Below are 25,344 nucleotides of genomic sequence, written 5' to 3' on the forward strand. Positions count from 1 at the left end.
GTGCATGTGTTGGGGGGCTGTCCAGACAGCGCTAGCTCCTGCCCGTGGCCTTATCTCACTCCCGAAGTCCGTGACAGGATGTCCAGCAAATGCACAACGTGCTGGCCAGTCCACATTTCGACAGCACGGTGCGCTCCTTACAGGGGGAAAGTCCTTGTTTCTTGACAGCTGAATTGTTTCCTCGCTTTGGTGAGTGGGCAGACGGCTTTCTTCTAAGCCGGATCAAGAAGCCCAGCTGCGGCCTAACGGGCCAGACGTTCAAGTCCAACTTCACAAATTCAGTCTTGACAGAGATCCTCTGCAGCGGTCCCCTTACTGGGCAGCAGGGAGACTCCTTTTCTTGTTTTCTCCAGAAACCCCCCCACCTGGGCCAGACGGAGCCCCGGGTGCCCACGCTCCACCCTCTCCCCAGGCCGCCCGTTCCCCCCCGCACTTTCTTGCTCTTCGGAGCTGTCCTTCCCCGCACCTTTTCCTCTCTGGGTCGTGGCCTCCCGAAAGCCCAGCCCCTCCGTGCTGCTCTCATCTCCTCGGCAGCACGGCCAGGGGCGTGCTCCTCCGCGTCCCTCCTGACCCGTCCCTGGCAAACGCTGTGGCAGGTGCCGACATCCAACCTCACAGAGCGAGTTCTGTAGGTAGAGCCACGGCCACACTAGGAGGTGACTTTTAATCACTTCAAAGGAAGAAGCCAGACAGGGATTGCCTCAATCTGAGGATGATTTTTTTTTTCCTTTAAATGATGCAAATAGTCCAGCAGAGGGACAGGTTGCCTCCAAAAACCGTCCCTGGGGGTATTCACAGAGAAGAGAAGGTATCCTGCCCAGATTATCTATCATCCGAAAAAGCGGAAGACTAAAATCTTTGTCAGCTCGTGGTGCTTCCAACTTTGTGACTAAGCAATCGGCTGAGGACAGAGAAGGGAAGGCTGGATGCACGATGGTGGCCGAGACAGAGCTGGCTCCGAAGGACGGGGCGTCACAGGAGACAGAGGAGACGACGTGGGCCAGGAAGTCTGCAGATCCTGCCCTGGATTTCCTGTCTGCTCTCTTCATCCCCAAGTGCTTAGGTTTCTTCCAGCCGCAATCAATCTTGTTGACCCACTCTACCTTACTTGAGGGATCTAGAAATGACGAAAAACTGAAACACTGAGCCCAAGATACAGAAAATTATAAACTGCTTTCAGTGCTGGACTCATGACATTGCAGCAGCCCAAGGCAAAGGCTCTAGTTTTCCACGTCCTCTCTCCCCTCCCTGCACCCCTCCACCACCACAGCGCCCGACAGGCCACCTCGCCCCTACTGGATGTGAGCTCAGTCACTGCAGGTGACAGGGGCAGCAGGCCAGGCAGAGACCCTTCTCCCCCTGAGTCAGTTCCGTCTATTCCTGTTTCCCAGATGGAGCAGGCCCTGCTCGTGATGCCAGGTGTTCTTTGTGTCCCCGGGCTGTGCTATGTCAGAACATGTGTCCCTACAGAAGAAACCCCCTGTGCCCACAGAACCGCGAAGCTTGCCCACCCTATTCCCCATGCATCCTGCCTCTGGGGGTGACCTCCCGCATCCCCTGATGCATGCCCCCGTTTCTATCCTTGCAGATCCTACTCCTGCTAATACGGCAACTAGAACTTAATTTCTTTGAAGTCCTTCCTCAATGGGAAGAAATATCCCCCGTTTTTTATGTATTTCTGCCAATGATTCAGAATCTACTTTCTGCCGCTTCCAATCGTGTCGCCTTGGGATGCCTGAATTCTTAGGGCAGGTTCCTTGTGTCCCAGGATTACGGGCTCACTGCCGGCCTCTCACTACAAAGCAAAACTGTTGAGAGGACTTGGGGTTTCTTTTTTCAGAACTTTTGGCAGAGAAAATAATATAGTCTTGTAGCCTCAAAAAATTTCTTTTGAATGTGTCTTCAGGATCTTTCCGGTGGCTCCCAGGCTGTCATGCTCGCCCCACCTCTGTCTTCTCCTCTTCCTCCCTTCAGTGCATGCCTCCTCCACCTCCTTCCTCTCCTGGTCTCCCCACCAGTTTCCTCCCTTCGAATGCCACAGTGTGCAGTTTGGCTTTCCAGCAGCCAGCAAAGAGCATTAAAACCCTGGTTGCCTCTGCCCCTTTCTCTGCAGTGTGGAGCTGGAATTCTCCACTGCAGCCAGAGTGGGACAGGGCAGGGCAGGCACCCACCCCCGCAGCCTCCTAGGTCTCAGGCACTTAGAAACCTAGATCTGTTCTGCTTTAAAATTCTCACCTAGCATTCAAAGCAGCTAAGAAAATAGCATCTAAATCACCTTCACGGAGCCTGAGAGGGAGGGCAGTTTCAACATTCTCTTCTCATTTTTCAGCAAAGAAACATGTTTGGGGAGGATACGCATTTTGTCATAAGATCAGAAGGAGCCGATGGGAAAGGAAGTTTCAATGTCCTGATTCTCAGCCTCGATGTACCCTACAGAGCCCTAAGCTCCAAAAATGGTGTGTCTTTAGGGATGCAGGCTCCCCAGGGCTGTCAGCCCAAGGGGCACTCATATATTATCTTACCCAGCTGAGCACTTCGTAGACCTGGACGGTTACAAGTGCGTAAGGGCGAGCCCATGGGCATCCTTGTGCACCCAAGTGTGGGGCCTTGTGGCTTCACTGCTCAGAGAGTTGGCCCCAACCCAGCCACGGAGGCAGCACCTGGGCACGGGCCAGGAACGCAGACCTCCCACCCCAGTCCAGACCACTGAATCAGAATCTATGTTTTTAAAAGAAAAAAAAAAAAAATCCCTGAGGAATTTATATGCAAATTAAAATCTGGGAAGCTCTTACTTTATTGTACAAACTTGACAAAATTCATTTTCTCACTTAATGAGGTAGTATTATCATAACGATCCCCATTTAACATGAAACACACTTTTTCTTTCTTCCCTTTTTGCTGTCACATAACTGTCCCATAAAAACAACATTACAGATAGCAAAAAGAAATCCTGCATCCGGAGAGTGGCTAGTTGCCTGGTAATTCCTCCAGAAAGGCCCGGCTCTGTTCTCCTCGTGCAAGTGCACATGGGCCTTCCTCGAAGCCACCTCCTCCCTGTGTCAGGTGGCATTTGTGGATGCCGCCTGCTCAGGGGCTCCCAGGACATCTGCCTGGTGTCCACCATGCGGCATAATCTGGGTCTCTCTCATTCTCTCCCAGGAAAGTGGGGCGGTGACCCTGCCCGGGACTCCTGCCAGGCCCTCTGCAGGTTGCTCACGCGTCTGGCGAAATGCAGCACGGCTTCATCACTCCTGGCCAATCCTCTGTTGTACATTTTGAAAAAAGAGTGGAGTCATAGCAGTAGGAAGCAGGGCTTCTCATCCTACCACGTTTATTCTCTGATGTGTTTGGTTTCGTTTTTGTGTAATCCTTAAAAATGCTTACATTGGGCAACTGGTATTTTTTATTTGTTAGATTTTCTAAAATAAATAATCTCAGAATCTCCTTCACCTATGGTGTTGCATAAGTCTAACAGAAACAAAGAGAACAATGAGAAGGTGTTTGCATCCCTCTAAGGAACCTTGAGGCATTAGGACATGAACCTGCCTGGGTAACTGTATGTCTGGGGTGGAGAGCTTTGACCCAGCAGTGCCACCCTGAAGCCCCTGTAAATGTGGCCCTGTCCCAGGCCCCAGGAGGCCATGCTCTGGGGTATCTTCCTGGAAATACTCTAAGCTCCCCTGGGATGCCCACGTCCATCTGGGGCCAGCAGTACCATTCAGGAGAGGCACTCAGATCCTAGGCTGGGAGTGTGGGGGCTGTTGTCCCATTTCTCCCCTTCAGGGGCTCTCCAACGCTGCACCCTTCACTTCCTCCTTACACGGGTTTGCCTAGATGTTCCAGTGACTCGACCTCACACCTGTGAATTCATCCTGGGGCCCTGTCACCAGGCCTGGGTTCAGGAAGGCAGCCTGGTGCATGGATTTCTCCCATTGGCCAATGCTGTATTTCTTCCCTGGAATTGCATGAGGTTGGGCTACTAGAGTGGTGCTGATTTGAGGTGACTTATCTCCCTAAATAGGTTGGTAGTCAGCATCCAGGCACTGATGGTACCTGTTGGGTGGGCATGACCTGAGCTAGGGATGGAGGCAGGGAAGGCAGTGAGGTACAGAGAGCAAACAGTCTGGGGAAATGATCAGGGTGGGGCGGAAGCTCCCCGAGCTTGGACTTGGAGCAAGTCAGGGTGCCAAGGCATCTCCCCTGCTAGCCCCACCCACAGGCCCACCCCCACAGACCTCCCTGCCCCACACCTGCAGTGGACCCAGGCTTGGTTGGATGAGCACCCATTGGATCAGAAATAATATGCTTCCACAGGGTTGTGAGGAAAATCATAATTTTTATTGTTCTGAAAAGTAATTTTGCCCTAATTCTTGGAGCACAAAAAATATATCAGGCTAAAGTCCTGTGAGAAACAGAGATGGGCCAGGTGTGATGGCTCACACCTATAATCCTAGCAACTGGGAGGCTGAGGTGGGAAGACTGCTCAAGCCCAGGAATTGGAAGCTGCAGTGAGCTATGATCATGTCACTGCACTCTAGACTGGGTGACAGAGGGAGATCTTATCTCAGGAAAAAAAAAAAAAAAAAAAAGAAAGAAAGAAAGAAAAGAAGAAATGCAGATAGCTGGGACTTTTCCTTGGCCTTCATCTTGGTTTTCATGGGAGCCCAGTGTTTTGAAGAGTTAGAACATTTGTATTTGAAGAAAGAGGGTCTGTTGTGTTTGCACTGAACTACAGGGAGTGGGATACAGCATGAAACCTCTTTGGTTTCATGGAAGACAAGTTTTCCATGGAGCGGGGGGTGTGTTGGGGAGGATGGTTTTGGGATGATTCAAGTGCATTACATTTATTGTGCAGTCAAACCTCTCTACTAATGATAATCTGTATTTGCAGCCACTCCCCAGTGCTAGCATCACAGCCTCAGCTCCACATCAGATCACCAGGCATTACATTCTCATAAGGAGCACAACCTAGGTCCCTCACACGCACAGTTTACCGTAGGGTTTGTGTTCCTATGAGAATCTGCTGCTGCAGCTGATCTGACAGGAGGCGGAGCTCAGGCAGTGATGCAAGCGATGGGGAGCGGCTGCAAATACACATGAAGCTTCACTCTCGCTTGCCTGATGCTCACCTCCTGCTGTGCGGCCCAGTTCCTAACAGGCCACAAACCAGTACTGGTCCATGTCCTGGGGGTTGGGCACCACAGGGATACAGGATAAGGTACAGGGACCAGATCGTTGCAACAGCAAGGATTGGTGGCTTGAAAAGAGGGCAGATTTTGAAGCCCCAGAATATTTTGCATCATGAATTTCAAGTTTCACAAGTATCCAAGAGTGAATCCACCAGAGTTCTCCACAAAGTCAGGTGTTAAATCCCTGAGGCTGTTCTAGTAACTGCAGATCCAACCTTTGTGGCTGTGACTTTTATTTTATGTTGGCAAATATTTGATGAGCACATGTTAAATCACAATCATGAGGTCCTTCCTCATTCCTTCATTGTCCTCCCCATCTTCCCCACCAGAGGTGGAAATTGAACCAGCTGCTTTGCATTTATATATATTAAAATATAAAGTGTTTACTTATTGTGCTGCAAGTAGTTAGTATTTGTATTCTGTATATGAAAGCATGTCTATACAGGGAAAAATTAAGATGATGTCAATAGTAACATACCCTAAAGTTATTTTATATTTTATTATATTTTTGATCATGACAATTATCTTTAAAATATCAAAGTCTAGTAATGTGCTGGGGTATTTACAATGTACTTCGTTAATCCTCATAGTAATCGTATAAGAAGTATAATAATACCTCTTTCTTATCTAATGACCTACAAAAGTTAAAGTGATGTGGCCAAAAATACATGATCCGAGACTCAAGCAGAGAGTTTCTTCCTTCAGTCGCCATACTTCCTGGCCACCATGGTGCCCTCTGTCTTTGACTTGCTGTTCAAACCCTGTTATTACGGCTTTCACTAGTCCTTCTCCTAAACCTCTAGATGTGAACATGGTTCTGTTCCCGGTTTCGCAGTTTCTTGATTGTTTCCTCTCTGTTTCTTTTTCCCCAGAAGGCCAGGGCTTTGTGAGTGAGGACGAGTACCTGGAGATCTCCGACATCAAACGTGACCAGTCCGGGGAGTACGAGTGCAGCGCCTTGAACGACGTGGCCGCACCCGACGTGCGGAAAGTAAAGATCACTGTCAACTGTGAGTTGCCCTCGGCCGGGGAGTTTCAGGGGAGAAGGGGGTGTGGGGATGAAGGGGACACGCTGGTGATGGCAATGCCATTTTCTGAAAGGCCCAAGTCGCTGCCAACAGGAAGTCACTTTGTCAGATTTCTTTGCCCCATAATCGCCTCCAGTGCCCTTGTCCTTGGAGTCTTCCTGTGACTGCCAGAGCTGTTGGTGAGTGGAGAGAATTGTTGACTTAGAGCTGCTCTGAAGGCCTGAAGAAGATGTTGGGGTAAATGCAATATCTTTAGGCAGCTTCTTTTCCTAAAAATGAAATAGATGGTTATTTTCTGGAGACAGAGGGTTGTCACAAGAGATCCATTTATACAGTAAATGGCTGAATATGTCCTTCATCTCTTTCATGGGATCACCCTACATGCTGGGTTTTTCTCCACAGATCCTCCCTATATATCAAAAGCCAAGAACACTGGAGTTTCGGTGGGTCAGAAGGGCACCCTGAGCTGTGAAGCCTCCGCGGTCCCCATGGCTGAATTCCAGTGGTTCAAGGAAGATACCAGGTACCTTGAAAATGCGACTCAGGTGGCTCTGAAGGATCATTCCCCACAGGGAAGGAGGAGGATGAAGTAAAAGGGAAAGATATGGCAAAACAAACACGCACTGCAGCCTCCTTTGTAACAGAATGTCCTTGTAGAAACAGAAAAAAAAAAAAAAGGAGGAGGAAGCTGAGAACTGGACAAACTAAACTGCCCTTTGTCGAATCTGAGGTTAGCTGTAGACATGTCCATCTTCGATGACTAGAAGCAGGGAGTCTAGTCTGTTGTTCATGGTCGTTCTGCCCTCTTCCTCCCAAGGGAGGCTGTGGTACTCAGGGCTTGAGTTAGAGGGACTGGGCTAGTGAGAGAAGAGGGTTTTGTGAGCAGGAGGGCCTTCTTGCAGGATTACCTATGCTGTCTTTGGGTCTCCCAGTGCCCTCTTTCTGCGGTTCCAGCGTGAGTGTGGAACAGACCCGCGGTGCCTTCTCTGTTGCAGGTTAGCCCCCGGCCTGGACGGAGTGCGGATTGAGAGCAAAGGCCACATGTCCACTCTGACCTTCTTCAATGTTTCAGAAAAGGATTATGGGAACTATACTTGTGTGGCCACAAACAAGCTTGGGAACACCAACGCCAGCATCACATTGTATGGTGAGTGCAGGACGCCTGGATGCCGTGGGCTCGGTCACCTGCGGGAGCTGGAGGGACCCAGGAGGGAGGAAGGCACAAACTGCCTGGCCTGTGTCCATCCATCCTGCTCAACCCACCACCCTTAGATAAGAAATCCTTCTCCCTGCCATTCCCTGGCATACGATGCAGCGCTGTTTACTAGGTAATTAGTATCTCCTGGTCATTGAAAGGCAAGGTTTGCCCTTACAAAAGGAACGAGCCAGTTTCCAAATCAAGTCGAATGGGGTTTACATAAAGAAGATAGAACCATGGGTCAGATCGATTGTAGAACTATCTAAAGTTCTGTGGGGACAAATGGAATATAATTTTAGCACACCTTCTGTAGTAAGAATCTATGATTCTAGGGGCTATATTTATAGTTTTAAGCCAACTCAGCTGCTGCCAGCATGATTCTCATGTTGATCGCATGTCATGTTCTCATTCATTGGAAGAATGGAGCAGCAGTCTGAGACCTCATCAGATGACAGTTCTATCCACAACGGGAGCACCCCACCTCTCAGAAGTCTTTCCCTCCTGTATGGGTGGAGAGGGCCCAGGGGCCATGGTTGGCCCCTTAGAAGTGCTGACCTCTCCCTCACTCCAGCTTCCCACACTGCTATGTCATGTCCTTGTGCAACATGTCACACCAGGGGCTGGGGCCAGCTTGTTGTGATATTTTATGTGTGTGTGTGTTTGTTTATTTGCTGAGCAAATAAGTTCCAAATAGCTGGAGGGAAGCATCTGATGACTAGGACGAAGAGGTATCCCCTTTTCCATGTGCACTTCAGACCCTGAACAAGCTTCAGCATTGACATGAACTAAACTTTGTCCACCAACCATCTGAAATGTGTGATCTATGTCTTTTGTTTCCTCTCTGCATTGTGTGTGCATTGTGCTGTGTGTGTCTTAGAAATAAGCCCCTCATCAGCAGTGGCAGGTGGGTACAGCATGTTCCTTCCTTCCTCTGCCTGCCTGAATGCCTGTGCTTTTGAATTTCAGCCTACTTCAAAGATGAGCTTGCCTGCTTCACCTCCCTGATTTATTTCTCTGTAGTGGATAGACTTCAAGGGGCTTCGTTTGCACAGTTTAGGTAGCAAGCATGTAGAATATGATGGCTTTCACATGCACACTTATGGAATATCATTGTAGGTTTCAGGGGAAGGGGCTTTTGCCCCTCAAACAATAAACTTCTACTTGGTTGCCTTTAAAAAAGATGAGCATTCTGCTGTTTCTGCACACGGCAATACCAAGAGCAACCCGGCCCCGAGATCAAATGGATTATTAGATGACTGTCTCCGTGGAGAAGTCACCCTAGCATGAATGTTTTATTCTTTTAGCCCAAGGCAAAGAGGGCTAATGATTAGTCCTAAAATTTTATTTTAAGATAGAAGTACTTGGGGTCATTATTCATAATGGTAATATCTACTATTTACCAAATGTTTACTGGTTTTTAGGCATCATGTCATGCTTTGCAAGACAGGTTATTAACCCCTTTTATAGATAAGTAGAAGGAGGACCAAAGAGCTTGAATAATACTGACGTCCATATAGCTAATAAATACACACACACACACACACACACGCTCATGCATTTAGATGAAGCAGCAGCTGGTGCTCGGCTCTGTTTCCAGAGGAAGAAGACACCCAGCTCCACTGTTCTAAGATGTCAATCTCAGTCACACGCAAAGTGATGACATTTGAATTTTCTAGACTTGGAATTGGCTCTGCAACTGTCACTTTTCATAGCTCCTGACCCAGGACAATCTCAGACATATAGCCCTGCCCACATCTTGATGCCTGGGAACCCCCATCCCTTGGGTGATAATAAAACTGGGAGGAAGGGGTGGGACGAGGTGCCACCCTGCCACTGACCTGCCATTACCCCCTGGTTTGTGGGATTGGCAGTCCAGGGAATATGGCTGATAGAAGGGCCTAGGACTGACAATCATGTGACCCTACTTGTCCCTGTCTGCCATTAACTAAAGAAAGAAGTATGACATAGCAAATAATGACAGCAGCGTACACCAAGACTGTCTTAGTCTGCTCAGGTTTCCATCACAAGATACCACAGATCAGATTACTTAAACAACAGACATTTATTATCTTGCAGTTCTGAAGTCTGATAGTCCAAGATCCAGGTTTTGGCCAATTCAGTTCTGGTGAGGGCCTGCTTCCTGGCTTGTGGATAGCTGCTATGTTCTCACATGGCCTTTCTCCTGGGTGTTTATGGGGAGAAAGAAAGAGAGAGGGAGTCTGGTATTTCTTCTGATAAGGACACTAATTATATTGGCTCAGGGCCCCACCCTTATGACATCATTTAACCTTACTTATCTCCTTATAGTTTCCACCTGCAAATACAGCCATACCGGGGCTTGGGGCTTCAGCATAAGAGTTTGGTAGGGGGGAAGCAACTGAGTCCATAGCAAGGACATAGATTCACATCCCCATACAACCATATGTCAGTCACTTAACCTTGCTGAGCTTTCTTTCCTCGTATATGCTATTGCGAGGTTAACACCGGCCTTGAAAAGCTGGTGAGAGGATTGAATAAGGGCATCTATGTAAATAGCCCCATAAACGCTACGTCCAGATGTGTGACTTTGACAACAAAGGCTGCAGGCCTCAGTGTACTCTGCTGAATGGGATGACATTTCCTGGCCTGCTAACATAAGGGGGTTGTGAATTATCAATAAGATGATCGTCAAAGTGGTATGACTTGTGTACATGCCAGGTACTCTGATTCCTACTGGCACCTGCCAGCACTTGGTGTGACTTGGCCCATCCCATCCCTCTTCCTCCACGTGCCCGCCAGAGTCAGCCTCCACTGGACTGCCTTCCTTTTCTGCAACGTTCCCTGTGCCCTGTTACCACGGCGCCCACCCAGCCCAGTGATTCTCCCTATCTCAGCCCACCCGGTTAGTGTCCACTCGCCTTTCAGCGTCCCTTCCTGCAGGAAGCCTTTCCTGACCTCTCTGAGTAGATCGGTTCACCCACTACGCATCCTCTCACACCTCACTTCTGCTGCCGTGCTCATGCAGTGCACCGATGAGCATTTGTTTAGCAAATATGCATTCAGGACCTGTTGCAAGCCAGGCACTGTCCCAAGTGATAAGCAGACAGCAGAGGCTCAATAGATAGACTCCTTGCTTCTATAGACTTTACCTTCTCATTATAATTTTGCTTTCATTTGATTTATTTAGTTTGCTTCATTAGAGTGTTTCTTCCCCTTTAGCCAGTGAGCTCCATGAACATAGGGACCATGTCTTGTTTGACCCCTAGGACCTAATGTAGGGGTCCACACACAGCAGCTGGGCAGCAAAACTTTGGTGAATGAACAAATCCTGTGAAGATGGCAGGTTATATTGGTGATACCCAAAGTTCAGCCAACAGGAATTGAAACATGAGGGAATAGAGTGAGGGATGTTGTGTCTCAGAGGGTCCTGGGGGCCAGGCTATGCTGCTTGCTGGCTGAATGGCTTTGGGGAAGTCAATCTAAGTGGGGCTTCAGTGTCATTATTTTTTAAAAATCAGTTGAAGTCATTCTGATAAGATGTTTTCCATGGTACCCTCAAAGCCCAATTCTGTGATACTATGCCTGAGTGGCAGTAGCTTTGGCCCAAGGTCAGAGTGCTGGTGTCCAGTGACCTGCCCTTTCTGCTGGCCATGAATGCTCTTCCTAGTGCCCAGCACCCCCATAATTATGGCTAATAATTACCAACCACTTGCTGTACACAGGGCCACTGGGCTAAGTGCTTTACATGTTTATCTCCCCTAGGGACTCTATGAAGTAAGCTCTATATTTATCCCAATTTTACACTTAGAAACTTGAGAAGTTAGCTCAAATCACACTGGCTTATCAGTGCTTGAGCTGGGATTTGAACCTATGTACTCCAATTCCAGTGCCTGAGTGCTTTACTCCGATTTCAGTCCAACTCATAATGCTTGGCAATCGTCGTGGATATTGTGGACAACCTTCTGAATAAAGCCTCATATCAACAGTGGGGCTGCTTGAACCCATCTCCCACACCAATGTCCCCCGTTCTAGCGATCTGCCTCAAGGCTCATTCTCTCAAAGGACAATTTTTTTTTTTAACATTTCCAATCCCCAGACTCATACTTTCCAGACACACACACCTGGGTGTGTGTGTTTGTGCTTATGCTCACAGATTGTCAGTCTGTTTCTGAGAACTCCCTTTGACTCTGCCCCGGTGACCGCTTCACAGCATGCCTCTCTCTCACTCATACCTCTTTGGAATATTTCCACGCCTATATGCGAAGAACAAAGGAAAATGGGATAAACTCTATTTCAAAAGAATACAGAAGACAAAAACCATGGAGACAATGGGTTGGTGAATGGGTTGGAACAGGAAATGGTTAGGAGATGTGTGAGAGACAGCACGGTGGGTGGGTGGTCTTCAAAGATGAACCAGGGGTTGGCATCGATGGGAAAATCTCCTTCCTCATCACACCAGTTGCCTTCCCCTCCCAGAGCCACAGCGACAGGGTGGTCACTTGGGCAGAGCTCCAACTCCAAGCATCATGTTAGACCACCCATTTTCCCCAGCCCCAGGCGACTGCAGCAGCAGGAGGTGGAGCAGAGCCCAACGCCGCAGCTCAGAACACAGACAAAGCCATGACGCTCTGTGCTGCTGGGTTGTAAAAGTTTATTTTAAGCAAATTGAACAATTTTGTTTTCAAAAAATAAATAATAGAAGTGAAAATGACATAGAAATAAAGTATTCATCAAAATCTGGAAAAAACGAAATAAAAGTCCAGAACGAGACGGACACACAGCTTACTTCCAGCTTTCTAAGTCTCTGTTCTGAATTTGAGAAACAATAAGAAAATAGGGCAAGGGACAGATCTCCAAAAGCAAAGCAATCAGCTGTAACCTTGGACATGGTGGCAGGTGCCCTGCTCTGCTGGAAAGCAGCTTGCTCCCAGTTTCCGTTAGCTGTATTGAGTGGACGCGGCCATTTGAAGGCCCACCTGGAGCCCTGGCGCCCTGAAGCCTTGCCAGGCCTTCGTGCAGCTGGGGGTGGTTGGGGCTCAGCTTGCTGGCTGCAACTCTGTCCCTGGAGGTCATTCGCTTTCTCTCAACTTGCCAGCCCACGTTGCCTCCTCTGGGCCTTGAGCAAGAGACCCCATCCCCCTGTCCTTAGCGTGCAGAGAGGGAAGATTCTGGACTTGATTACATCCTGCGCTGCAGAGAGCGCGATGCGCTTAATGAGGCATATAAACGCCTGGATTACTGGAACTGGCAGGGGAAAGGGACAGAGAAGGCAAACAAAGCCAAAAAGGAGGGGGGATGCTACAGAGAGAAAAACAGATTTCTCACATTTTATCTGTGAAATTGGAGCGACACAAATTAGTTACATTAAGAGTTAAGTATCAGGCATAGGGACAATTCATAGGAATCTTGTCGCTGCAAATGAAAACGGCAAAATACTCCAGTTAAGGCAACATCTGGGCTCTGGGTTTTTCCTGAGGCAAAGCCTCAGCCCCCTCGGAGCAGCCACGGCTGCAGACAACCTCGGCAGCTCCTGGAAGCCATGAGGACACTATCTATATTTTCTTTTGCTAATGGCCATCCCTCCAGAATAAATAAACCCGTTAGACCAGCTCTGTGAACCTGGTCTCCTCCAGCCGGAGCCTGCACCGACCCGCTGCTCTCACCCTCTGCCGCCCACGACTGGCCTCCCTGTGCCCCCCCAGTGCCCGTGGGCAGAGCCTTCCGCACCTGCCTTTGTCCCACAACACCTGCCTCCACCTTCACCTGCCAACCCTTTATTAAGGTGTCCTAACAAACACACCTTTCCCCAGGGGGCTCCTGCTGGGACAGGAAGAGGGGGCACAAGGGACCCAAGGATGCTCTTCAGAAGGCCCTCCACGCACCGTCCCATGTCTGCTCTTCCCTTCACCCCCACACCTCTGAAAGGGGCAGCCAGCATTGTCCTCGCTTCCTCGAGCCCACTGGTGCCTCGGCCTGCTGCTGTATCTCCCTCTAACACGCCCTCCTCTCAGTGCCAGGCTCCCTGCACCCCCGACGCCCCACTTCTGGCTTCTGTGATATGCTCAGTGGTGACCTTCTTCTTACCTTCCTATCTCAGTCCCCTTCTGGCTCCTCTGTCACCTGCCCCAGCAGTCTCCCGCGGAGTAGGGTACCAGCAAGAGGGAAAGGGGCCCTCCGTATCTTCAAGCATCATACAGAGCAGTATTTCTTGGCCTGCTTGAGACTTATTTAGGGTGCTTTAAAAACGCAGATTCACGAGCCTTGCCCCAGTCCCACTTAATCTAAATCTCTAGGGAAGGTCCTGAGAAGGTGCTTTCTAAGCAAGCTCTCCCAGGGAATCTTACGCACACTGAAGATTGATAGCCCTCTGAGCGCTAGTCTGATATCTCCTGAATCTGTATCTTTAGTTCTCCCTTGAATGCTGAGCTATAAATCACTCTCCCTACCTGCAGATTCCACGGGAATCTCAAACTCATGCGTTTGTCCTAGGAACCTCTCCCCCTCCAGTGTACGCCTTACCTTCCACCTACGCACTCTCACTGGGATCCCTACGGTCATTTGCGACCCTTGCTCTTCCTCATCCCCTGCATCTGTGAGCCAATGAGTCTTCGCAGGTAGACCTTTCCTCTGACTGTGGCGTGCATCTCACCTGGACAGTTAGGGTCTGTCTCCCTTGTCTTTGATAATCCCTCTCCAATCTGTTTGCCACAACAGGACCAAGTGACATTTCCAAAACTCAGAATAGACCTTGTCCTTTCAGTTACTGAAGACTTCTGCCTACCAGGACAGCACGGCATTAAGGCTGTTCTCACTGTGAAGTCAGCCTGCCCTTCTAGCTTCCCTGTCTCCAGCAGGCTGTCCCCTGTGTCCCAGATGCCTTTACATATCTAAGTCTTTGATCATGCTGTTTCTACTCCCCACCCATCCATCCATTCATTCATCTAGTCAGCAGATATTTGTTCAGTGCATTCTTATACGCAAGGAATTATACTAAGGACTGCAGGACAAGGAGGAGCAGAGTTTCTGATCTTGTACAAACAAGTAAATAGGCAATTATAAAGAAGCTATCAGCTATTAAGTTTCAGGCACACAAGGCTTTCGACCCCTAAGAATCCTTTGAGATAAATATTGGTATTATTTCCATTCCACAGAAGAAGAGCCTAGAGCTCAGAGAATTTAAATGATGTGACTGAGCCCCCCCAGAAAGGAGGAATCCCACCATAGACAGAAGTGGCAGTGCCAGGTTTTGCACCCAGCTCTGTCTGACTTTGATCCCACATTTCTTTGTAAGCCATGTGTACACTATCTCTTCCCATGGCTCGAGGGTCACAGATGTAGTCTTTTGCCCTCTTCTCTGCCTGATAAAACCATACTTATCCTTCAAGGCCCTACTCAGTGGCACCCCGTGTGTGGAGCATTTGTGAACCCCACTGAAGAATCAATCCTTCATCTTTGGGGCTGTCGTACTGGCTTACCCTGAGGCTTGTGTTTTGTTTGTATCTGTTTCTGCACTTAGAGGACATAACACTGTATCTTGCAATGGTTGTTGCCCAGTAAATGTGTGTGGAATTAATAACTCTATCTTCTAGTCAATAGGGGCATCAGTTATAGCCTCTACACAGTCTGACGAGACCCTTCACTAACCAAATAGAAACCAAATAGTCAAAAGGACTTGTAGTCCTCTCCCCTCAGGGAAGTCAAATTGCTATTTCTCTGGCTTTCCCTTTCATTCCGGCCTGTCATATGTCCAACTCTAATTTGAAATTTAGGGCACACCCCATCTTTCTTGCGAGGGAGGCTGTATCAGACATTCCAATTCACTGTTTAGGAAGACGTTCATCGCATGATTTCTTCTTGCCAAGACATCAAAAGCTGAACATATTCGTCTATTTCCCGCTGATAATGTGTATGATTTTTATTTTTCAAATCTACGATGTAAATCCAGGTGGGAGGGAATGAGTCAGAGAGAAACACTATCGCTTTTGGCTGATGACAGCAAGTAATCATTTGTATTTTCCCCAACCTGCAAAATGTCAACATATTAGAAAAAAAATATGCAGACATTTCCCATTTCATTCCTGATGAGGTTCCTTGTCGTTCACCCGCACCCCACCCTCCTCTCTGAATCATTGACATCTGGCTATTAGCCTGAGCATTTAGAATTTAACGCGTTCGGGGTGTGCTGATGTCAGCACAGTCTCAAGATTATGGTTCGGCACAGACCAAAGTCTTGTCTCTTTCAGGTCTGTGATGAGCTGACAGATCTGAATTAACTTCTGATATTAACTTCTTAAGCTTTTGTTTTTGTGGTAAGCACAAAACAGGGAGTGTTAAAGAGAACAAAACAAAGATGGTTGCCATGTTTGTCTCTTTCTCTGCTCTTCCTAGTCGCACTGGCTGCAAAGCCGGCTAATCTTACTTGTAAAACAACGCAGTGCTGTGTTTTCCACTGTAATTAAAGACAATGGAGGAAAAGTTCCCTTTGAAGGGAAACGATGTGCCTTCATCAGCTGGCTCTGCTGAAAATAGGTTCATGTTTCGCCAACAAGTGTAACACATACATCCTCTAATTAGATTTCCTTGCTCCTCTTTTAATCACCAAGAACATCATTATCCTTTTGGTTCCTCATTAGGAAGGTCACATAGTTCATAATCATACTTAGAAAACCTATCCAAATTTCAGAACAAAACTGTATCTTTCCAGACTTCAGATGTTTCATTGATCTCACTGGGCTATCAACAAGTTCGACTTGCCTGTGGGTTTTTTCTTTTCTTTTCTTTTCTAATGCAATCACCCTACCACCTGCCATTTTTAGTAAAATTAGAGCTATGCAGTCTACTGTTGTTGAAGAACCGTGCCGTATTTTCATCACAATCATAGAGAAAAAATGAGCAATGCATTCCAATACCTTCATCTCTTGTAATGTACCCCACACTTTTATGCTTCAAAATCTCTCTCAAGGCAGGATCGCATCAGGAAGCTTCTATACTTTCTGGGAGCTTTGTTCTGAGTTTGGATACTGTGATTGTCAACACCTGCCACTCAAGGGGGTGATGAGCCTCCCCCGAACGCAGCAGCGAGCGTTCAGTTGCAGGGTGGCTACGCTTGACGTTTCCAGTTCTCATTTTGTAGGCACGGCTTAATTCTATTTTAAGTCCTCAACCAAATTTGCTTTTTAAAAATCAAATGTTTAGTATATTTAATTTACCAAGATAGGCGGCCTCTCAAAAGTAGACTTTATTTGTTCATTTGTTTGTTTATTATTTGTCTGATCCCTGTGGGGCTTCACTTCTGGCCACAAGGTCCTCCTCTGGGCGACTGTGTACTTGGTGCGCACACCCACTGACCTCTACGCCATTAGTATAGCTTGTCTCCTGACAATCTCGGTCGCTCTCTCGCTCTCTGTCTCTCTCTCTCCTGTATTCCGAAGGCTAATTTATTTTTGTCTGTATTCTGTCCTCAAAGTGTTTTGCTGTCGTCATTATTGTCATTCAGAGCTTGTTTTGTGGCTTTACATCCTCATTTCAGCTTTTATTTTCAAAGATGCTCCACGTCAGGCATGAAGGAAGCCACTCCTTTCGAGCATTCGGAAGGGTGAAGCAGGAGGGCCTGGAGCAAGGAAAAAGACCATAATTACCTGCTCTCACTTTCAATTTAGCCTGGGAAACTATTTAATTAAGTCTGATATTTGTGTGTAGCAGCCATTCTAGTTGAATTTAGTCATTGTTAATCATAAATAGAGACAGATTCCTTAAGTGTGGCATATGCCCAGAGAAAGAATTGAGCTTCTAAATACACTTCCTCAGGATAACTGGCCTTCCTTAGGAAGCTCTTGTCCGTGGTTAGCAGCCACCTCAGGTGTTTCCAGAAGGGACCTGGTCACTCACCAGCCACGGCCACGTGTGCTTTCAGCCGGTGTTTGACAGTGACTCTGAGAACCTGGTATTCCAGAGGGCCTCCCTTCTCACAGTAGGATCCTTACACAAGACACTGTTAATATTTTAGAGATCAGCAATTCTTGTCCTAGTTCTAATTCAGCTGGTATTTATTCATCCTTTACACCTGGCTATTTTACGTGCCATCTTAACTAGCCCTCAGCAGTACTGAGGTAGATAAAGCTACCCCTTCCCCACTTTATACGTTAAGAAGAGAACTGTTTCAGAGAAGCTGACTGTCTTGTCCGAAGTCTTCTCACTAGTGGGTAGCACAGCCAGAATTCAAATTCAGTTCTGACTCCTAAATTCAATCTTCTTAAGGCTATCCAACAGACAGGATGTTCCTGAGATGAAAGGGATTTGGGGTTATTTGTTCCAAATGGCTTTCTTCCCAGAATCTGTGACAGTTTAAAAATATATTTGTCTGTTTGCTTGTTTGTTTATTTATTTGGACTAGGACAGAGGATATGCTAGCTCCTCCTGGAGTATAAGCTGTTTGAAAGTAGAGACTGTGTCTATCTCTCTTTCTGAAAACAGAGCCTGACACATGGCAGGCTCCCAGTAAATACTGTCGCATGGCTGCGACTTCTTGGGGCTGGCTTGGGGTCTGCTTCCTTTGTGGGATGGACTCTGCGCCTTTGCACCTTGCCAGGGAGGTTGGCGCTGGCCCCTCTCCCAGTCCGCTTTTCAACGCTCCACGTCCCCCGAGCTCTCGCCGCCACGGGTCTCTCTCAGCAGCAAACGCTCTGACTTTAAACTATCTCCCCTCTTCACTCACTCTCCCACCAAAATCGCCCCCTGGGTTCAAGGTATTTAGAAAAGATCTAAATAAGCCACTGTTAATCTTAACTAAGAAATGGAAGGGACGGGCGTGGAACCCCCAGTCCACGCGAGCAGTTACCATGATCACATGACTGCTTTGTGCCAGGCACTGCACTCATCACATTAATCCTTTAACTAATCCTGTGGACTCAGTATTATTGCCCCTTTTTCAGTGAGAAATCTGAAAGCACCTCATCTAAGATCACAGAGCTGGCAAACCCCAGGTCAGGATTTAAACCCCAACTGGTCAGACTCTGAAGTTGCCAGGACTAGCCGCACTTTTACCAGTGACGTTCTCCAAAAGATGACATCATCCCAGATGGGGCAACACGGCCGAGGAGGTGGGGGAGCACAGAGCCCCTTCCTGAGGTCCCTGGTTGATGGTCTCCCACCTGCACTTCCAGGAATCCTGCTCCTTGGTCTTTACTTCAGACCCTTGGCCTTTATCTAAGTGCTTTGCAGGGTCAGTTTTCTGGAGTAGAACATGTAATCGAAAATCTACCTTACATTTCCATATCTTGGATTCTAGGTTTTAGATGAGAAACTACTTTTATCCCTATTTCCACTGAAATGAAAGTGAAAACACCATTTGAATTCCTGCCCCTATTTATTGAATTTATTGAAATTAAAACTGGTATCGCCTTGGGTGTCAGTACCTGGAGAAGTCCGCGCTGTAGGAAAATTATATTCAGCCTGACTCTAGAGTGATGTGTTCCAGGCCTGGTGCCCGTGCTGCTGAGCTCAGGGAGAAGACCTTCAATACCATGTCCTCCCCTGGAACACAGGGGAGCCTTGCAGATTCATTAAACTAACATTTGCAAAGGCCTCATGACAGCCTAAGGGACCAAACATGAGCCCTGAGAGGTCATAGGACCACACCAAATTAAACTACAGCAGCCCATCACTGCTATATTAAATCACAGAGAAGCATTTGGCCCAGCCTGGAGAAGACGCCGAAGCCAGATGCTTCCTTTTTCTCATTTCTAGTCACAGAGGGTTATTGTAAAGATGTAACTAGATAATCAGGTCATTGCCGATGATTTTTGTCACACACTCTTCCAACCTAGAGAGTGGTACATAGACGCAAGCCCCTCTTCCTGCTTCTGACAAAGCTGAGAGCCCTCCAGGGGAGCCCCTACCATGCTGACATTTGGCCCACCTGCCACATCTCCAGTGTGTTCAGGACCTGTCTGATGAAATCGGTGCTAGCTTTAATCTCTGCCATAGCGGATTAGATGAATTATCTGGCCACAATAGCCTGGCCATTTCTCATAGCCCAATTGACCACTTTGGCAGTCAATGGCCACATTGTCTGACACTACAAAGCAGGTGCTCATTGCACCTGCTAAAGAATAAAATTCCCCAAAGCTGCGTAGAAAATGGGGCCCCAACAGGGCAACTCTGGAGTCTAGGAATGTTCTGTGCCCTCTTGAGGAGGTCTCAGGAGGAGGCGGCATGCAGGAGGGCAGGAGCCGGAGTGGTGATGGTTTCCTGTCACCTGGAGAAGGCTATCTGGCTACTCACCAGCTGTCCCTTCCACTACCAGATGCGGTTTCTCTTCATGTGATGACTCAGAACGCCAGCAGGTGAAGAGCCCTAGACTTGGCCACCAAACCTCCTCTTCTGGGAGAACCCAGGCCCAGAGAGGCAATGTCACTCCGCTAGGGAGCCGCTGAGCCACAGAGAGAAAGTGGAGCTCCCAGCCATGTGTCCTCCTGCCCCATGACGCTGTGGATACCGGGAAACAGGCACAAATGACTGTTTTCCATAGAGAGGAAGTACAGCTGTAGGAATAAAGAACACAGACTCCAGGGACAGGACTTGGTTCTAATCTAGTTTGAGGCCATAAAGGTTGTGTGGCCATAGACGAGGTGTTTACAGGCTGGGCTCCTACTTTCCCCATTGATACAATGGAGATGACGATGGTACATCACTCGCTGGGTCCATGTGATGGCTCAATGAGTTAACACACATTTAGCATTTAGAATCCTGGTTGCCGCATAACAGCACAATATAAACTGTCACCATCCTCAGCAAGCTGAGCAGTCCATGTATCTGCTAAGCCCCCCTTACGGCTGCCACTCCTGGGAACACTCAACAGAAACTGAGCGTGGCTGTAAACCCTCTGCCCAGCAAGCACTGGGCATTTTATGGGAACTGCTGCATGTCACCCGAAACATTCATTTCTCTTTATGATTTTGCCTCTTTTTCTCACTAAACCTCACTCTTTCATGCTTTGCTCTCCATATATACGTCTCCTCTCCTCTTGGCTTTAGCTATATCCAACATTGTGCTGATAGCACAACACACACAGAAATGCTTAAGTCCACTGGTAGAGCTTGGAATAAAATGATTCCTACACTAGAGACAGTTATATAAATGGAGCACATTGGGGCTTCAGTTGTTTCTTAAGTCAATATCAACATAGTAAATTTAATAAAGACATATACACACATACACATATGTACCTATATAACTAATTCAATATATATCATAATGTCATATATAAAGAAAGATACTTTTAAAGAAAAACGTATACACATGTAAAATACTTTTAAAGAAACATATATATGACCCTTAAGAATCTGCATTGCTCATTTCCTTATAACCATACTTAAAAATCTAAATCATTCATCTTTTGCAGAAGACAATATAGAGAATTACCTCGAGCTTCAACTTGAACGTTTTCTAACTCAGTAAATTCTATAGCCAGTATGAGTCCTTAGGATGTGTGTCAGGACTGCTAGAGGCCCCAGAATCAGGCCACTGTCCATAAATATTAATATTTATGGAGCCTTCATGGGGACCATGACGCTAAGCTAGAACCTGGATCCTGCCCTTGTTTGTGAATATTCTATAATGAAAATGCACAGTAATATGAGTCAGACTTCAAGCTATCAAGTAAATATGACTTTGTAGTCTGTAAAAGCATGCATATTATAAATTAGGGGGAGAAAAGGCACCCATGTTAAAATTCCTGGGGTAGGAGCAGTCCTATGCTCATTGCTGAAGGGAGAGACCTGAACATCCCAAAGCAAAGTGTTCACATTGGTCCCTTCCTAGGCAAAGCGTGGATACATGCAGTAAGGCTGATAGACAGAACCAAATGAACTGACTCCGTCCAAGGACATTCTGCAACACTTCAGCCTCTGAAAGGAGTCACGCTTGTGTCTTGTAGGCCAGTTTGCTTCCCAAAGAGGCTGTGAGGTCCCGGCTCGAGATTGTAGAAGGGGTGTACTGTCTTGTCTGCATCCCCTTCCCTTGTCTCTGTTCTTACAGAAATGTCTCTCACTGGCTTTTAATCCCGTGGCAATACACGGCTGTGCTCTCTCTGGGACGCATTTGCTTGTTAGCTCCAGGTCTTGCTTAACATCCTAGGCATTTGCTAATAAAGGTGATGGTGGGGTGCAGAGGCCGAGTTAAACACGCCACCCTGGGCCCTCGCAGCAGGAGGACAATCCCAAATCACACGCTCTGCCTTCCCAAGGCCCAGCACAGGAGGGGAAAGGAACAGCACCGCCATTCTGTGGGCTGATTTCCCGGTGGAACTTGAATGATTTACGGTGATGTGGGAAAGGGCCAGGGAGAGAGAGAAGCAGCAAGAAAACACCAAGGGAGAGCCCTTCGGGCTGAATCACCGGGTGGCAGTCTGTGCTGGGAATGCCAAGCCTGTTCTGCGGCCTTCGCAGGGCACCGCTGACAGCTGACAACTGGGATAAGCCCAGTCAGAGTCCCGAAAACTTGCACGGGTGATTGTTCGTCCTTCCTGGGCTGGGCATGAGGAGCCTCTGCAATACCTAAGTCACACATCCTGGGGGGGGACAGGGCCACACCAACACCTGACTTCTGCTCCACACAAAACATCCCCGTCCCGCTCCCCTTCTCCCCTGCAGCTGCTTCTCGCCCTCTGGACCCCTCCTTCCCCCATACCTACCTTCTCCCCGCTCGTCCGGCTCGTCCCTGTCTGCACCGCACACCCTCCAAGGACAGAGCACAGTTAGACACGCTGCTTATGAAGCAACCTTCAGGCCCTGCCTTCACGCTGAGCCCTGTCTGCTGCCCTAACCTTTGGGCCTCACCGACTGCCCTCAGCTCCCCCCATTGGTGAAGCCCAGTCTCTCTGAGCAGGCCGCAGCTGTCAAGGCATCCCAATGACTTGTCCTTTGAGTCTCTAAATGCTCCCAATGGGCCTTTTCGATTTGTCAGGACGTGGGAGGGTGCGGGAGGGCGGGAGGTGGGCGGTGCTTGGAGAAGCATGTCTGCGTGTCTGCCTGTCGGGAAAAGTCTGGTGTCCTGAGGGCACGTGCTAATGGCTCTGTCTCTCTCTCCCCCACACAGGGCCTGGAGCAGTCATTGATGGTGTAAACTCGGCCTCTAGAGCGCTGGCTTGTCTCTGGCTGTCAGGGACCCTCTTTGCCCACTTCTTCATCAAGTTTTGATAAGAAATCATAGGTCCTCTGAGCATCGCCTGCTTCTCCATATCACAGACTTTTATCTGCACTGCGGAGGGCAAACCAGTTTGGGCTTCTTTTTATTTGTTTCTGTTATTCTTTTGGATTTTTTTTTTTTTTGCTGTTTTTTTGGTTTTTTCCTTTTGTTTTGTTTTGTTTATTAGCTTTTTCCCCCGGTTTGAATGAGTGAGGTTGGGGGGAGGGGTGGGCAGGGTTCTACCATGTGTAGGATAATCATTTACTGGTGTGTCCAAAAATGAGATCAGCTCCTGCTACCTTGGCCCTTCTCTTTCCTCTGAGTCTCTCCCTGTCATCATTACCACCAATCTCCCCTACACACACACACACACACACACACACACACACACACACACACACACACACACACACAAACATACGTTCCATTTGAGCCAAAAATGTGCCTCATGGAAAACACCCTGAAGACACAACCGGACTCATAATGTAGTACCCAGCAAGAGTTACAGCCAAGTGTCCTATTACTTGTGTCTTTCAAGCTTTGGATCATCTTCCTGATTATAATGTACATATCCCTCCCTGTGTTTATTATTATCTAATTCCATTAGGGTTCACATCTTTTCTTTCTTGGAAGTTATCTCACTGTATCCGTATCTAATATAGATATCGATATATGTAGATGATCTTGCCATCTTCTGTAGCCACTCTGCCCTGTTCGTTTCTTCTGCCAGATACAGGGATTAGAGGTTTGGGGCTATGCATGCAACCCAAAACTAAAAATTTAGACATCAAGTGACCAAAAAAGGGGGAGGCATTTTGAGGATAGTACTTCTCTTTTTTAAAAAATGCTATTCAACTCATAGAGGTGATTGATAGATGGCTGATTATTTGTTTTATCAAGCTATCTATCAAAGTAATCATATGGTTATCCATCTACTCAATTGTCTGATTTATCCTCCATCCAATGATCTACCCACCTGTCTTCCTCTCTAGCAATCTATTTACTCTGTTTATCAATCTATCAATGTAATTGTCTAACACTTCTTTCTATTTCTCTCCCCACTACTCACTATCAATTCATCACCATATTAATCTCTAATCATATTGTGTCTATCCCACTGTATTCATTTCTCCTCTACCATCAGCAGGCATTGGCATCTTTATAATTAGCTATTAACTTCTCATGTGAAAGCCAATGATCTCACAGGCTAACAACATGAAAAAGCAATACCCTGTGTCATGGACTCTTTAAAATCTGGTATCCTGTCCACCCAAGGTAGACGCTAACAGATGGACCAAAGTAGCAATCTAATGATCAGGCACTCGCTATTTCCAGAAGAGACTGTATTTTCTCAAACATCTTCTTGTGAAGCAGATCAGCCCTGGAAAGGTCTTGAGTAGCACTTTGATCCTCCTTTCACGCTTGAAGGACGAAGGTACCAACCTTCATGCTTCTCTCAGCCCTTCGAAAAAGTGCATGTCAGGAACCTATGGGACCTACTCCGTGGCTGCCTTTCCTTAACAGCAAGAACATCAGAGAAAAAAGCTCCACATCTGTCTCTGCAATGGGAAGTGAATGGTCCACCCGTCTGAGTGGGATGACTTCAGCTAGTGTCTCCTGTCCACCCCGGTTCTGATTGAATCTGTTTGAAAACCAGCCAGTAAAAAGCTGATGGAGGCCAATTACATGGTGGGTGTATTGACAACTCTGGTATTTGTTTCCGGAAGCTCTTCTGAGCTGAGGGCACTTGAGCAACTGACTTAATTTTCAAGCATTTGATTAACACAACACTGCAAACAGAAGGGGGAAGTGTAAGTGACACAGTCTCCTCTGATGCAGGCTGCTTCTCCAGTGGCTTTGGGGAAGAACTTCCCCAGCTCCCCACGTTCACAGCATACTCAGCATACGAGGAAGGGCTCACCTGATCTTGCTGCCTTGCCCGCTGGGACAAGAAAGACTCACCCCGCAAGGGTGCCTGGGATTGAGAAGAAAGACATTGAAGACCACACAGGATTTGCTGCAGGGACTGACCTACTGAGAGGCTGAGAAAGTGGCATCAATAGTGACTTTCTCACAGACCTGCCCTGCCTCAGCTGGAAAACCTTTTCAGGTCCTCAGTCTAAAAAACAAAAAATATGAGCACCATAGAGTTCCATTTCTTTATGCTTAATTGATCTCCTATCTCCAATTATCAGTACCCTCTTTGTTTCTGTCCATTACAGCACATGACCATAACATCTGAAATGGGGAACTGTATTCACAGATATCTATACACACACACACAGACATACAAACGTAGGCTGCCTTGGCATACAAAAAGTTGAGCACTGTCTTAAGAGGTAGAGCTGGTGTGAGTGCAATTAATATTACATTTGCCAGCTGTAAACAGACATCTGCATTTCCTAGTGAGCTGCCAGGAGCCAGATTCTGGGAACATAAATGATGTGCCAAAAGCGGTGTATCGATTCCAAGTTCCTGGGACGATCATGAGCAGGCGCAGAATCAGAAATAAAGGTCGGCCATAAACGTTCCAGATCTGTCACCACATTGAGCATCTGGAGTCGGCTGGTGTCAGACAGTGTATGAGAATTAACGGTATCATCTGAGTGTGCTACTGACAATAAATTTGTTACTTTGGAATGAAATAAATGTGAAGGCTTAGGGAGTGGATAGTCTTGGAGAACACAGTGCTTGAAATGGACAAGCTATACCTGTTCCTTACTCCAGGACTTATTTCAAAGGAAGGAGTTCATCCTCCTTTGGC

General features: G+C 47.5%; 1 protein-coding gene across 7 annotated transcripts in view; it reads left to right on the plus strand.

The window, feature by feature from the left end:
• Positions 1-22,942, plus strand: part of OPCML (opioid binding protein/cell adhesion molecule like) — a 1,045,970-nt gene extending 1,023,028 nt beyond the window's left edge. For 2 of the 7 annotated variants that reach the window (XM_045555653.1, XM_045555651.1), the window contains 4 exons: positions 6,062-6,199; positions 6,620-6,740; positions 7,213-7,364; positions 22,491-22,942. In XM_045555653.1, coding sequence (XP_045411609.1) covers positions 6,062-6,199; positions 6,620-6,740; positions 7,213-7,364; positions 22,491-22,591 — 512 coding nt within the window. In that variant the 3' untranslated portion in view covers positions 22,592-22,942. Of the gene's footprint in view, positions 1-6,061; positions 6,200-6,619; positions 6,741-7,212; positions 7,365-8,292; positions 8,320-22,490 lie in introns of all 7 variants that reach the window. The other 5 variants (XM_045555649.1, XM_045555650.1, XM_045555647.1 and 2 more) reach the window with 5 other exon arrangements.
• Positions 22,943-25,344: the final 2,402 nt, after the last annotated feature.

The sequence above is a fragment of the Lemur catta genome, chromosome 7 (assembly GCF_020740605.2).
Source record: "Lemur catta isolate mLemCat1 chromosome 7, mLemCat1.pri, whole genome shotgun sequence".
NCBI classification, from domain to species: Eukaryota; Metazoa; Chordata; class Mammalia; order Primates; family Lemuridae; genus Lemur; species Lemur catta.